General features: G+C 42.7%; 2 protein-coding genes across 3 annotated transcripts in view; one reads left to right on the top strand and one right to left on the bottom strand.

Moving 5' to 3' along the window:
- Window positions 1-3,146, bottom strand: part of PEX1 (peroxisomal biogenesis factor 1) — a 43,112-nt gene extending 39,966 nt beyond the window's left edge. For both annotated transcript variants that reach the window (XM_069086148.1, XM_069086149.1), the window contains exon 1: window positions 2,793-3,146. In XM_069086148.1, coding sequence (XP_068942249.1) covers window positions 2,793-3,146 — 354 coding nt within the window. The remainder of the gene's footprint in view (window positions 1-2,792) is intronic.
- A 27-nt stretch (window positions 3,147-3,173) lies between these two features.
- Window positions 3,174-15,964, top strand: RBM48 (RNA binding motif protein 48). Its single transcript, XM_069086150.1, has 5 exons — window positions 3,174-3,370; window positions 6,105-6,295; window positions 8,997-9,142; window positions 10,249-10,835; window positions 15,731-15,964. Exons 1-5 carry the CDS (start codon window positions 3,260-3,262, stop codon window positions 15,815-15,817), a joined length of 1,122 nt encoding a protein of 373 aa, XP_068942251.1. The 5' UTR covers window positions 3,174-3,259; the 3' UTR covers window positions 15,818-15,964.
- Window positions 15,965-16,013: the final 49 nt, after the last annotated feature.

Genomic DNA, 16,013 nt, shown 5'->3' with positions numbered 1-16,013 from the left:
CACAGGTACTAAGAGGTAAAGGCAAGAATTACACCCAAGCTCTCTAATACTAACCAAACGCTCTTCCCATTGGCGCAAGCTGCCTTTGCCTGCATCAGGGATATAGGCCACCAGCAGAAGTTTACAAATAGGTGAATTGCCTCTCAGCCCTTGGGTCACCAGCAACCTGCAGGGACTACTAGCATAGTCTCTTTCAGCATTTGTGAGAAACCAGGGGGAGGCTGCTGGTGCTGTTCCCGCTGCTGCTTGGAGTACTAGTAAGGTTTAAGTTGAGGTCCTAAGAGCGTGACTGCAAGGTGAGCTCTGTCCTTGAAGTTTGTTGACACAGGCAATCTTTTCTCCAGCATCCTTCCTGCAACCACTCAGAACGTTGGGTTTGGTTTTTTTTTGGGGGGGGGCAGGGGGTTTCTCCTACATCAGTACAGACTCATGAGATTCAACATTTTTTGTAAGTTTATTTTGAGGCACTGTGAAAGACACTACAATGAATATTACAGTCTTTGCCCTCAAACTGCCTCTAGTAACTGCTCCTAACTATTCTGATTGGAAATCAATGAAAACAGATTTTGAAGGCAATGTGCTAGGGCCACGAAGACATACAGGGCATTGCCCCAAAAATCTTAATGCAGATTTAAGCTATGAAAGATTAAAAACTTTAAGTTACTGAAGCTTAAAATTGAACTAAGATTTTTGGGATAGCCTGTATCTCAAAGATTACTTCCAAAAAAGTTTACAATCTACTAGTCCTGGCTCATACACAAGGCCAGTGGTTCTCGAAGTGTGGTCTAGGACCCAAGAGTCTCCAAGACCAATTCAAAAAAACTAAGTTCATCAACTGATGAGGTCAAAACTATTTTGATAATAATATTGGCATTTTATTTTCTGATATGGCAGAGATATAAACCATGTAAACAAAAGCTCTTAGGGAGGGGTCCTCAATATTTTTTAAGATTATAAAGATGTCCTGAGACTAATAAATTTCAGAACCCCTGCTATATGCTACTTAAGGGCAAAAACTGTTATCTTCATCTTTGTATCTTTCACAGTGCTTCACTATAAATAAGAGGCATTCAAATGTGCACTCAACTGAATGAATTTGCCAAAAAGCCTCACATAAGGATACCTCTAGATCTCTCTTTGTGTTTTTTTTCTTTCTATCTTAATCTAATTCACCACTTCCATCCTAATTCCTAGGCTAGAAGGGACCTTAACAGATTCCTAAATCAATAATCCCACCTGTCCTAAGGAGTACATTTATACTGCCAGTGTATTTGCATTTTCATAGTACAGTTTTCAGGTGTTTAAATGACAAAATCATAGAATTTGAGTCAGAAGAAACCATAGAAGACAAGACCTGTACAGAAATCCTCTCTACAATATCCCCAATAAGAGGCTTATCTGAAGAATTATAATGAGAGGGAATCCACTACTTCCCTACAGCCAATTCTACTTTGGGGTAATGAATTTTAGGAGTTTTTCCTTACATCAAAACTTACGTTAGTGTTACCATTTTCAAATGGAAGCTTTGAGAGGTGGTTGTTTTTATATGATCAGGTATATGAGATAAAGTTTTTATATGATCAACACTGTTATATTTTTTCAAATCATTAATAAAGGATTTAACCAGTCAGGAACGGCTCTAAACTGAAGAGGATGGTTAAGGTGAAAGCTCCCTACTTCACAAAATTATTTGGGAACACGACCAGCACTAAATAGATTATACATTTATTAATTATAATTATAAATTTGTTATAACATATAAATGTGAATTTGTGTGTTACACTATATATATACAAGTTTAATATGAATATATTAACATAAATTTATATAAAATATAGGATTTCAGCACAGGAAGACTCATCTTCTGGAATTCATATCTAGTCTCAGGCATTTACTAGCTGTGTGACCCCGGCCAAGTCACTTAACCCTATTTGTCTCAGTTTCCTCATCTGTTAAATGAGCTGAAGAAGGAAATGGCAACTCCCTCCAGTATCTTTGCCATAATACGTTAAATATAGGATTTTAAAACACATAAGACACACAGGGTCACAGAGGAAATCACATACATGGGAACTGCTACCACGGCGCATTTTCACTGCTCAGGAAGGCCCTCTGGGCTGGGGTCGGGAAGGCCCGAGGCGCAATCTAGGCTGGGGCTCTCAGCCGGACCCCGGCCCAGGGATGGAATCTGCGGCTTCAGAGCCTCCAGGCCGGGGGGCGGGGCGCTGCCAACCTCCAGGCTCACCCCGGAAGGGGGTGGGGCCGCCTCCAGGCAGAGACCCCCTCCACACCGGCCCACGGGCACGTCCGCGGGTCAGCACGGCCCGACTCCGAGGCCCTCCGGGGCCTGCTGCTCGGACGGACCGCTGCACACGTGCCCACGCCGGCCGGGCAGCGCGGGCCGTGGGGAAGCCAGGCCCCTCCGGGCAGGACCCCAATGAGGCGCAGAGGATCTGAGTGACCTTGCACTACCTCGCCCCACTCCGCGGGGGAGGCCGCGGCTGCGCCCGGGGGGCCGGGGCATCGGGCCTTCGGTAGCGCCGCTCGAGCGCCACGCCCTGGGAATACAAGCCAGGGCAGAAAACCACCGAGAGAGCTCCTAACGGGCCGGCCCCGGGCCGCAGCCGCTGCCACAGGCAGAACTTGAAGCCGGGCCATTTCGAGCCCTCCTTTCGCGCCTCCAGGAGGCTCCAGTGGCTCAGATCGAGCCGCCCAGCCTCGGGGGCCCTTCCCGTCAGGCCTCGCGGCGGGGATGGGGGGGGGGCAACCTGGAGGCTGACTGTGCGCGTTACCTGCTGGAGGTGCAGCTGGGCCGCGAGCGCCCGCGGCAAGTGGAGGAAGCAGTCCCGGGCGTGGGAGAAGGCGACGGTGACGGCCGCGACCCCTCCAGCCCCGGCGCCCTCGAGGCGGCCACTGCCCCACATCGCGAGCGAGCGAGCTAGCCAGAGACCGACGGGGCCGAGCACCGATCCGCGCCAGGCAGGAGGCGTCGAGCGCCGAGAAGATCGATCGACAACAGCTAACCCGGCCGGCTTCTCGCCCGAGCGTCGCCAGGGGGCGGGACCACCGAGCCTCGTTGCCGCGCCACCTGTAGACGCTGCCTTCTCGCCCTCTCCCTCCGCTCCGCATGCGTCAACGAGCGTCATCGGCGCTCGAACCAGTCGAAGGACGTTGCTGCATACCGTGCTCTCTGATTGGATGAGAGATATAGGGGCTCGGCGGAAGCAGCTGACTTGGGAGGAGGACAGAGTTGGAAAGAATGGCGGACTGCGGAGGGGAACTGGGTGGCTATTACCCTCACCATGCGCAACGGGCTGTTTGTGATTCTCGGGCCAAGTATCGGGAGGGGCGGAAGCCCCGCGCCGTTAAGGTGAGAGAGAAGCCGGAAGGCTTAGATGTGCCCCCCCCCCCCCCCCCCCCCCCCCCCCCCCCCCCCCCCCCCCCCCCCCCCCCGCGGGGGGGGGGGGGGGGGGGGGGGGGGGGGGGGGGGGGGGGGGGGGGCGCGCGCGCGGGGTGGGGGGGGGGGGGGGGGAGGGGGGGCGTGTGCCCCCCCCCCCCCCCCCCGACACCCAGGTGTCTTCCAGGCAGGAGAGCCCGGTAAGGTTTAGGTAGTGGCTAGATGGGCAGACAGCGGAGCTGCTGTGTCCAGCTACAGTGCTCGGGCTGTGGAAAAGGAAGCCGGCCCGTAGGAGTCTGCCCATGCCGCGGTCGCCAGCCGGGACTCGAGTTCAGAGTGAACCCCTCTAACTTGATGGGTTCAGTTTAAGGAGCATTTCCCTCATCAGCGTAGCTCGGAGAGGGAAGTGCAGGCGGCAGCGCTGTTGTTCCCGTTTTGTGGATGAGGAAACTGAGTCCCAGAGAGCTTCAGAGTGATTGTTCGCAAGGTCCCACGGCTAGGAAGTGTCCAGTTGGAACCCCACTATAACACACCCAACTAGTGGCCATTTAACTGTTTCCTGAGGGCCAACCTCTAGTTGTTAAGAAGTATCAAGCCTAATCTTGCAACTCCCACCCATTGATTCTGCTTTTTCTCCCTTGGGCCAAACAGAACAAATCTTAATCTTAAACTTGACAGCTCTTGAAATACTTAAACACAGTTAGTCACTAAGCATTTACATTAAGCCTGCTATGTCCCAGGCACTGTGCTAAGCAAGGGGGTACAAAGAAAGGTAGAAGATAGTTCCTGGGTTCAGAGAGTTCACAGTCTATGGCGGTGACGACACACAAACAGATGTGTACGAACCTACACGATAAATGGGAGATAAGCTGAAGAGGGAAGACACTAGAATGAAGGGTGAAGAAAGGCTTCTTAGAGAAGGTGACACTTGAAGAGGCACAGATAAGAAGAGAGAGCGTTGTTAGTCTTTTTCTTCTTCGAATCATTTTTCAGACTCTCAGATCCTCTCCCTGCTTTCTAAAGGAAAGCAAAAGCAGTCCAGGTCAGTCTGCCCAAGGAGATGTGTGAAGAACAGGTGTATAAAGATAAACAAGGGCTCTGTGGAGATACTTCCCCTTTGACTGCCAAAAGATCCAAAGTCCATTAGTATGTTGAAAATCTCAGATTACTAGAAACAAAATAGACCTATCATTGATTTCATTGAGTTCAAATCCAGCCATGTGACCTTGGGCAAGTCACTTAACCCCAATTGCCCTCTAAAAAGCAAAAAAAAAAAACCCCACTATATTATATTATTCCTGTTAAAACAGAGGTTCTTAAACATTTTTATGTAATGGACCCCTTTAGCAATCAGAACTTTTGGAGCCCTCTTCAGAATAATGTTTTTGTCGCCCACATTCATAATTGAAAGAAATGCTAAATTCAGTTTACAAGTTAGTAAAAAAAAAAAAAAAATAAAGATGCAAATTTTTTTTTTCTACCCAAGTTCATAAACCTCTTCCCAGGAAGTAGTAGGCTAAGAACCTTTGTGTTAAACTAATAGAGTGGAGCCTGTTTTTCTTAAAAGACCTTCTGGTGTAGCAGAAGAACATCATATTGCAAAGCAGGATATCTGAGCTTACTCTGTTTTAGGAGAGTCATTAGCCTAGCTTTGTGACCCAAGACCTTCCTTGGGTCGTAGTTTCCTATTCTTTAAAGTGAAGCAGAAGACTGAATAGATTCTAAAGTCTCTTTATACCCTCAAAAGACAGATAATAACAGTTTTATCTTATCTCACTTGATTTTAAATCCCACTTAGATTTATGCCAGGTGAATAGTAAAGCATCATGATTATATATGTTAATGCTTATCTGTTTTTACATACATCATGGGGTCAATGAGTTAAGTACATTTCATTTATTTATTTATTTATTTTATAAGCAATCGGGGTTAAGTAACTTGCTCAAGGTTACACGGCCAGTTATTTCTGGGTGTGGTGCTGAGTGTCTGAGCCCAGGATTTGATCCAACACTGGAGCCGGTGCTCTTACTCACTGAGCCACCTGGCCGCCCCTAGTTAAGTACATTTTAAAAACTACATAGAAGGGATTTGTTACTCTGTGGTTGGTCAAACAATAGTAATTGGTAAATTACTCTCAAGGCTGGACTCTGGCTAAACTTTATTATGGGAATTTATAGGTACCACATAGGCAGATAAATTGAACTATGTCCAAAGGAATGTGAGTGGAATAGTGAATGAACTGGACATTATGTCATGATAAGGATTGACTGAAGAAACTGAAGATAGCATGGAGAAGAGAAGATGGGGAGTGGGAAGGGCAGGAGCAATATGGCAACTATTGTCCACTATGTCAAGACCTGCTGCCCTTTGGGGGAGGAATTTTGCTGACCTCAAAGGGCAGAACTAGTAGCAATGGTTAGAAGTTAAGAGAGAGGCAGATCTTAGTTTCCTGTGTGGAGAATTTTCCATACAGCCATGTCCTAAAGTGAAATGATTTGCCTCAGAAAAGCGATCAAGTTTCCCCTTAACTATAGGTCTTTAAAAGAGTTCCAATCACGCATCAGAGGTCCTATAGAGACTATTCCTACTTTGTTATGGCTTGGACCAGATGTCCCCTGAGTTCTAACTCAGAGATTCTGTGATAAACATACAAGCAGAGCTATTCAAGAAAGTATGAAAAACATGAATTCATCTGTATTTCCTTTAGGTTTATACAATCAATTTGGAATCTCGGTACTTAATCATTCAAGGAGTTCCCGCAGTGGGAGTGATGAAGGAGCTGATCGAGCAGTTTGCGTTATTTGGTGCTATTGAACAATATAATGCTCTCGACGAGTATCCAGCAGAAGAGTTTACAGAAGTGTATCTAATTAAATTCCAGAAATTACAAAGCGCCAGGTAATGTGGATGCCTCTCAAAGTTCTTTTCTTTATTAACATCCTAAGCCAAGATTTAGCTTTGTTCACACCTAGATTACATAAAAATCCTATACTTTTAGGCGTAGTTTAAGATTTATTTCCTATACAAAGCTCTCTCCAGTTTCAACCCACATTAAGCTTTCTTTTCTCTGATTCCCAATAACACTTAGGCTCTGTAGCACACATTCCAGGACTTTATGCTACCTTGTATAATCTACTTATTTGTTTTGTCTCAGCACTTATCATGGCACCTGGCACACAGTAGGTACTGAATGTTTATTGATTGATTGTTCAAATATATTGTAAGCTTCTTGAGATCAGAAGCCTGTTTTTCTACTACTTTTGCATCCCCCATAGTGATGAACACAGAAAAGGTGCTTAATGTTTTTTAAGATATCCTTCCCATTTTCGTAATATGTCTTTATATATTTTTTCCAATTAATAATTTTAAAAGTTCACTCTTCCTTAAATTATAGAATCTTCATCCTGTCATTTGAGCACCTGGAGGTCCCAAGTACCTTTCTGGTCTTACTCATATTACCTCCTTCTATTATAGGATCATAAATTTAGAGTTGGAAGACAGCTCAAAAGCTGCCTGGCCCAACTCTATAATTTTAAGAATGAGAAACTATATCTAAGAGAGTTGTCCAAGGATACAGAGTTAGCTAGGTGGTGGAATGGATAGAGCACTAGCCTTGGAGTCAGGAGGACCTGAATTCAAATCCAGCCTCAGACACAAACTTTGTGACCCTGGACAAGTCACTTACCCTGTTTGTGTCTGTTTTCTCATTTGTAAAATGAACTGGTGAAAGAAATGGCAAAACCACTCCAATATCTTTCTTTGCCAAGAAAACTCCAAATGGGGTCACAAAATTGGACATCACTAAAACAACTCAGCAGAGGTAGTGCGGAGAACTTGACCCTAGGTACTCTGACTCCAAAGCCCAGATTTCCATTATACCATGCTCCTCCTCCCAAGTGCTTCCATGCACACTGCCTTGCTCACTGTTCCATCTCTCACCTTCACAGTCTTCCAAGTCTGGCATGCCTTACTTTGCTCACCTCTGTTTCTTCAGATTCTTAGTTTCTTTCAAGACTTGTCTCAGGTACCACCTCTTAGACAAGACCTTTCTCGATCTCCCTTGTGGTTAATGTTTCCTGCTTCGTGAAATTACTGTATGATATTTTGTATACATTTTATATTATCTGCAAATACATTATGCTTCCCCACCGCCCATGCCTTCCTCCAGCTCCTTGAAGATAGAAACTGTTTAGCTTTTTACTTTTGATCTGTCCCTAGTGCTTAGGGCAGTAGTCAGGACTTAATAAATGTTTGTTGAATTTAAAATGACATATTCTAAGTGGGCATTATGGGTCACCTAGCTCAGCTGGTCAGCACATGGTGATAAAACTTAAGGAGAGGCAGTTGTGCTGTAGTGTCGTAGAGAGCACATCAGAGTCATTGGGCTTGAGGCTGAACCCTGGGTCGGCTCACTAATACTTTTAGAACTTAGTACAAATCTCTTCACTTCCAGTTTTTTTTTTTTAATGAAGATTGGAGTAGATGGATCCCTAAAGTCCTCTCTGGCTCTAAATCTTAACATGTATGATATAAATTCATCGCTTACTTGCCCCTTATGTGGACCATTTAGCTCCGCTCAGAGAGACGCTTTGTTCCATGACCACAGTGTCAATATGTGCCATTGGTTCAAGAAAGACTGGAAGAATATGCAAAGTAGAATTAAAAGACAATTGTCCATGAAAGCATGACTCTTTATCACATGTAGGATTGCTTTTCTTTTTAGGTATATAATAAATTCAACATGCAACTTTCTAAGCTGTCCTACTTACTTGTCTGTGGATCTTCTGGCCTTCTTTCTGTTCTCTTTTGTACATTTTTTGACATTTCTTTAGTACCCTCTACACTCCACCCCCAACTTTGGGGCATACTCAATTGTCATTGCAGGTAGTCAACAACTACATGGCAAAGCTACATAGAAACTTTTCATGTAGTTCACAAATGCATGGAAGCTTGGAATGGACAGGTGTTGTGATGGAAGGGATCTACACACACACACACAAACACACACACACACACACTTCAGAGCATCCCCTGGCTACTTCCTGTCAACCATGATAACTAAGGGCATATTGTATGGTGACAAAAAATCTTTTAATTGGCTGCTAAGTCAGAACTTTGTGTATAGAATAAAGGAGTATAACCCCCCACCCCCCAAAAAAAGACTGGAAGAGAGGATGTGGAAGACTCATTGTAAATCTAGCATGTTTGGAAAAATAACTCCAAATATTTTAACTGTGCAGTTGTGTCTGACTTTTGGTGATCCCATGGACCGTAGCATGTTAGGCCCTTCTCTCCTCCACTATCTCCCAAAGTCTTTTGAAACGCATATTCGTTGCTTCCATGATACTATCCATTCCACTCATTTTCTGGCGACCCCTTTTCCTTTCAGTCTTTCCCAACATCAGTAATTGATCCTAGGTCAACCTACAGGTTCATCTTCATTTAGGAGCAAGCATACTTAATGTAAGGACTGTTCAGAAACTATAGAATTTGAGAATCTCAAAAGTTTGACTTCATCAGTGGATTGTAAACTACTTGGTTGTGTTGTCAGTTCTAGTGAACTTGGATTAATATACTGTACCCTCTCATTTCTATTTAGGATAGCCAAACGAAAATTGGATGAGCAGAATTTTTTCGGTGGTTTGCTTCATGTGTGCTATGCTCCAGAATTTGAAACAGTACAAGAAACCAGGGAGAAACTACAAGACAGGCGACAATATATTGCAAGAACAACTGGGGTTAAAGGTTTGCAAATAATGATCTCATTTTCACTTTTTATAGTCGCTTGAGTCATTGGGCACCAGTTCCTGCTCATTTGGCTAGCATGTCCACCTTTGCCTGGCAGCTGGCTGCCTTAACAGATGTCCTGCCTGATGTTCTCCATTGACCTCCCCAGCTGCATAAGAGTATAATCATGGGTGATGGAGTGATCAAGATAGACTGTATCGGGGCAGCTAGATGGCGCAGTGAATAGGGCACTGGCCCGGAATCAGTAGGACCTGAGTTCAAATGTGGCCTCAGACGCTTAACACAAAAACTAGCCGCATGACCTTGGGCAAGTTACTTATCCCCAATTGTCCTCCATAAAAAAAAAAGCAAAAAAATATATATAAATACTGTATCCTGACAAGAGCAGTCAGAAGTAGGGTTATGTATTTCCCATGTTCTGTATGTCTAGGAATCATCTTTGGTTTGTCCCTTTTCTTTAAACCCACTCAGTTGCCCAAGTCTTACCTCTACAACATATCTCACAACTTCCCCTCGCTCCTTCCTCTCACCTGAATTACTATAAAAGCTTTTGAACTGGTTTCCTGCCTTCAGGTTTTTTTTTTGTGTTCTAATCCATCCTTCATATAATTGCTAAAATAATCTTCCTGGTACAAACATGTTTTTAAAATAGTAAATTCTTTTGCTTGGAATTTTACGCCCTCTGAAATATGTCCTTATTTTACACTCTTCTTAATTTTTTCTGTGTTCTAGCCAAATTGAAATACTTGCTGTTCCTAGATCTGTTTCTGCATTTCCCAGCTTCTCTGGATCTGCTCATACTTTGCTCACCCTTGATTGACAAAATCTTTTTCTTCCTTGAAGGCCAGTCAGGTACCACAAATTTCATGAAGCTTTACCTAGGAAAGTGGCCTTCCCCTCCTCACATCTTCCTGGAGCAATTTGCTTGACTACTTCCTTTCCCTCAAATTTATGAATTAAGGGGGAATATGGACTAGACCATTAGGACATGTCTATGGGAAAGCTCATCTGTTAACATTTTCTTGCATTTCATAAAAATCACATATTGTATGTTTTTCAAAATGACTAAAATAATAAATTAACTCCAGTTTTTTCTTTTGAAGGTTTAGAAAATAAAGTCCAACCACTGAGAAAGAAAAAACCACCTACAGAACATACAGTCACAAAAGATTGCAGGAATAACTTTGAATCAAAGGCATCTGAATTTTGTGCAGCCCCCTCAAACACTTGTACTGAGAGTCCATGGAGCTGTCATCCTGACTCTCATGATTCAGCTCTATGTCCTGTCTCCTCCAAGTGTGTACTACCCCCCCAATCAGGAGAGCTCTTAGAGGGAGCATTGATCTCCCCTCATCACAACAGAAACTATAACAAAACGATGTCAGGTTGTAACCAGAATAACTCTTTGATTCAGTGTCTGGAAATGCCTCAAACTTCATTAGACTATCTTGGACCACCAAGGGTTATTCCCTCTAATAATGGGATTGCTAGATTTATGCCACGAACAACTCAGCTGCAAGAACGAAAGCGGAGAAGAGAAGAAGACAGTAAACTTGGAACTTTTCTTGAAACAAACCCAAGAAATAAAGAGGTTATTATTGGGCCGCAGCTACCAGAAATCCCCAAAGTGGATATGGAGGATGAATCTTTAAATACGTCAGCTGATTTAATCCGGAATAAGCTTAAGGAGGTATGTGCATTTTTGAAAGCTTCCTTTTGAAAGAGTATTTCATTTCTTAAAGGCAGCTCAGAACATTATCATCTGTGACTATTAATCTGTATTATTCAGTTTTTACATTTATGAAATGTTTTTCCTTCAACCCATATTGAATTTTAACAAAATAGGTCAATATTAAGAGAGAAACATTTTTGCTTTTTTGTCAGTCCTTGCCTTAAAAACAGTGGAGTGATTATTTTACTGTTTAGCTTAATAAACTTTAAAAAGAACATTTTGCAAAATTATTTTACCCCAAATTCAGTTTTTGTTTTCATTTGTATGTTGCTTCTAGCCTCTTCTTGAAAGGGGGAGAAGGAACCATATAATGATAATACAGCTCTAAGGCCTGAGCCAGTAGGCCCATGTGTAGATTTTCAGAGCCAGACTCCAGAAAACGACTTTATTTGTTACCTCCAATACTTCACCTCCTCCTCATTTTTAGCCCTTTGCAATCTGACTTTTGAAACCACCTAAATTTTCTAAATTTCAAAGTCACCGATGATCTCTTGGTTGTTTCTCAATCCTAGTCTTTCTTGACTTCTCTTGCAGACTTTGAAACCAACCACTTCCTTTTTATGGATATACTAGTTGTGATATTATCATGATTGCTAGTGACACGATTTCCTCTTATTTGCCCTGCTTATCTGTCAGACTGCTTGCTTCTCTGTGTTCTTGACTGAATCATCTGTGACCTATCCCCAAGTGCTGGTGTAAATCCCAAGGTTCTCGTTCTTTCTGTTGGTCCCCCTCCTTTCAGTTAACAAACCTTAAGCACCTCCTGTGTTCTGGGTACTGGGGAAACAGAAGCAGTGAAACAAGCCCTGTCCTCAAGTTTACATTCTACTAGAAGAAACAAAAGTGTGCAAATATAAGTAAAAATAAAGTAATATAAGATTAACGGGGGTGGGAGGAGGGCTCCTGGCAGCTAAAGAGATCCAGAACCAGCTCATGTTGAAGGTAATGTGTGAGGTGACCTGTGAGGAAAGCTGGGGATGGAGAGACCAAAGAGGGCATGGGGGCAGCCAAGTGCAGAGACATGGAGCTGTTAACCTTGGCAGCTGTGAAGGATGGAGCAGAGTAGAGAGAGATGCGAGGCGCAGAGGACAGTTAGGAGACTATGGCAGTAGTTCAGTCCAGAGTTCTAAGGTCGCCAGCAGGGTGTTAGCCCCGTGAGTGGGGAGACGGGGGACCAATGCAGGACTTGTTGTAGAGGCAGACCCAACAGGACTGGGCAGCTGACGGGTCACAGGATAAGGCAGAGGGAAGAGGTCAAGATGAGGTCCAAGTTCTACATCTAGATGAGTGGAAGAACGTTGGTGCTCCTGACATGCAAGGTGAGGTGTGGGAGAGTTGTGGGCTTTTAGAGGGAAGATGCTGAGTTTTGTTTTGGATATTATACCTTAAGATCTCCTCTCCCTCTGTCTTGGTGAGCTTTTCACCTCCTGTGGATTCAGCTGTCATCACTATGCAAATGACTTTCAAAACTGTCAGGCCCTAGACGTCTCCTCCTGAATGTCCCATGGAGATCTCAGACTGAGCATGTTCGAAATCAAGCTCCTTCCTCCCTCCCCCCCCACCCCAGTCCTTACTTTAATCTCAATTTCCATGTTGCTGTCGAGAAAAACACTGTTCTTCTAGTCATCTGGGTTCACAACCTCAGGCTCATTCTTGACTGTCTCGTAGCCAGTCATTTGCTAAATGTTGTAGAGGTAAAATCTACAAGACCTCTTGTCTCTATCCCCTTTTCTTCACTTACATGACCATAGAGGCTATCACTTCCCTCCTGAATTATTGAAATAGCCTTCTGATTGGTCTCCCTGCCTCCAGTCTCTCCCATCTTCAACCCATCAGCTCTTGATTTGACAATCCTAAAGGGGACAGTCTGTGTACCTGTGTCACTCCCCTGACTAAAGAAGCATCAATGGATTGCTATTGCTAATTGCAAATATTGCTATTCACATGCATCTTGGCATGTGAAGTCCTATAAGATCTAGTTCCAAACAATCTTTCATTTTTTTAAAATTTAACTTGATTTTTATCAATTAACAGAAATCTTTTTTTCTCTCCTTATCTCCCCTTAGCCCTGGAAAAAGAAAAACTAAAACCCTTGTAATAAATATGTAGAGTCAAGCAAAACAAATTTCCTCTCTGGCCACATCCAAAAATGTATGTCTCCTTCTTGCCCAAGTTGATCACCTGTGAGGAGGTGGAGAGCGTACTTTGTTCATCCATCCCAGGGTCTCTGGATCCGGTTGGTCATCGTGTTGCTGTCTCTGCTCACCTCACTCTATGTCAGTTCCTTTATGTTTTCCCAGGTGTCCATGGAGCTATCCCATCTCCATCATTTCCTATGGCACAGTAGTCTCCCATTACATTCACATGCCATTGCATTGTTTTCTTTGCCTCTACAAAGAAGAGCTTTGTGTATATGAATCCTTTTCCTTTTTCTTTGAGCTCTTTGGAGTGTGGTTCTAGTAGTGGTGTCATGGGATCAAGCTTTCTCCAGACTGATTTCATGTTACCCCCTTCCTATATTCTGTACTCTAGCCACATTGACCTGCTGGTGATTCCTTGTACCTAGCACTCCATCTCTGATCACCTCCTGAAAAAGATCCCCAAAAGAAAATTCCTAGGAATATTCTAGCCAGGTTCCAGAATTCCCAGATCAAAGAGAAAATATTACAAGCAGCCAGGAAGAAACAATTTGAATATTGTAGAAACACAATCAGGATAACACAGGATCTGGCAGTTTCTACACTGAGGGATCAAAGGGCTTGGAATATGATATTCTGGAGGGCAAAGGAGCTGGGATTAAAACCAAGAATCACCTACCCAGCAAAACTGAGTTGTCATGTTTCAGGGGGAAATATGGTCATTCAGTGGGATAGAGGACTTTCAAGCATTCTTGATGAAAAAACCAGAGTTGAATAGAAAATTTGACATTCAGGTACAAGAAGCAAGAGAAGCATGAGAAGGTAAACAGGGAAAAGAAATCATAAGGAACTTATCAAAGTTGAACTATTTACATTCCTACATAAAAATTGATAATTGTAACTTATGAAACTTTTCTCAGTATGAGAATAGTTGAAGGGAATAGAAATGTGTATGTATGTATGTATATATATATACATATGCATGTGTATGTATACATGCATATATATGTCTATATTAGGAGGGTACATGGGCGTCTGAGTACATATGTGAGTGTGTGTATATATGTGTACAGGTATACATAGACAGAGGGCACAGGACCAATTGAATAGGAAGGGATGATACTTAAAGGTGAAATTAAGAGGTGAGAGAGGAATATAATGAGAGATGGGGAGAGACAGAATGGGGTATATTATCTCATATAGAAGAGGCAAGGGAAAACTTACAATGGAGAGGAAGAACAGGGAGACAAAAGGGAATGAGTCAACCTTATTCTCATTGAATTTGGCTTAGGGAGGGAATGATATACACACTAAATAGGGTATCTCACCCTACAGGAGAGTAGGGGGGAAGGGGATGAGAGGGGGATGATGGAGGGGAGGAAAGTTGGAAGCATACACTTTTGAAAAGGGACAGGATCAAAGTAGAGAATAGAATAAGTGGGGGTGGGATAGGATGGAGGGAAATATAGTCAGTCTTTCACAATATATCCACTATGGAAATGCTTTCCATAGCTACACAGGCACAACCTATATTGAATTGCTTATCTTCCCAGTAAGGGTGGGTGACAAGGGAGGAAGAGAAAGAATCTGAAATTCAAAGTTTTAAAACCAAATGTTTAAATATATATATATATATATATATATATTATCATTATTATTATTTTACATGTAACTGGGAAATAAGATATACAGGCACTGGGGCATAGAGAAGCACCATGCCCTACTAGAAAGTTGGAGGGGGGATAGGGGAAGATATGGGAGAGAGAGCAGATTGGGGGAGGGGATATTCAGTGGGAATGCTGTTTTGGGGTGGTGGGTAGGGGAAAAAATTTTTAACTCAAAATCTTGTGGAAATGAATGATGTAAATTAAAAAATTTAAAAAAAGAGAAATTTTTAAAAAAAGGAATGGTGTTAAAGAAGGGGCAACAACAGTAGAATAGGGTCTGTTTAGTGAGTAGATTTATGAACCTTCAGGGAAGATAGGACAGTGTTGGGAAATGAGATTAAAACAAACACCTACATATATTTTCCCAAATATTTTAGTGTTTTTTTTAAGCACCTAGATAAAAAGGAGGTGGGTAGAAGGAAGTGTAATTGTTTTTCTCCTTAGATTTTCCTGTGTCCCCTCATCCTCCCACCTGCCCCTTGGTGGGTTTTTGTTCTTCTGAATATACTAAATATGAAAAGTTGGAGCAAACCATGTCATACACAGAGAAACTAAGGTTGACCTTTGTGATCCTCAACTAACAAAATAACTTTACTGTTAATAGAATTCACAAATAAATCTTTCCTACGTTTCTGTTGATCCCCAAATTTCCAGTTCTCTCATCTCTTTTCCCATCGGTCTCTCCTATACTCCACAGTTAGCAGGAGCACTAGAAATAGCACAAGTGGTTTAGATCTACTTTAATTGTTGTAAGGGGATCTCCCAGGAAGAAAACATCCTCTCTTTCTTCTACCTCACTAAATCAGTCATTCAAATAGATTTCCCTGAAACTTTCCAAGGAAATTTGTTCCGTCTCTTTGTGGGTCAAGTTCTTCTGATATCCTATTCCTGTTCTTTGAACTCTAGTCAGCTTCCCCCAAACTGTGCTGCAGAGAAGATGGAGTGAAATTGTGTTTACTGTACTCCCCCCTCCTAGAATTTTATTAATATGTGTGCCCAATAATGAGAAGCAGGAAGAAAATAATTCTTGGTGTTTTTTTTTAACTAGGTAATTTCTTCCCAACCACAACATTCAGAGGACAAGCTGGAAGATACACCTAAAAATCGTCCTTTAAAACAAAGAAGAAGAATATAGAAGATAATAGATCTTGAATTCAACATATTACTTTTTCCAAAAGAGATCACTTTTGTTATTTAAATTTATGACTTTTATTACTGTCACTATTTCATATTTGTATATCCTTTGAACATTAAAGTAAATGATTCAATCTCATCTTTAAAATTGGAGTCCTATTTGTACTTGCTAAGACAGAAATGCCTTATTTTGGTAT

Source organism: Petaurus breviceps, unplaced genomic scaffold, assembly GCF_028583685.1.
Source record: "Petaurus breviceps papuanus isolate PSGF00001 unplaced genomic scaffold, PetGlider_PUasm1.0 178, whole genome shotgun sequence".
Classification (NCBI taxonomy): domain Eukaryota; kingdom Metazoa; phylum Chordata; class Mammalia; order Diprotodontia; family Petauridae; genus Petaurus; species Petaurus breviceps.
This window is presented reverse-complemented; position numbering and strand designations above follow the sequence as displayed.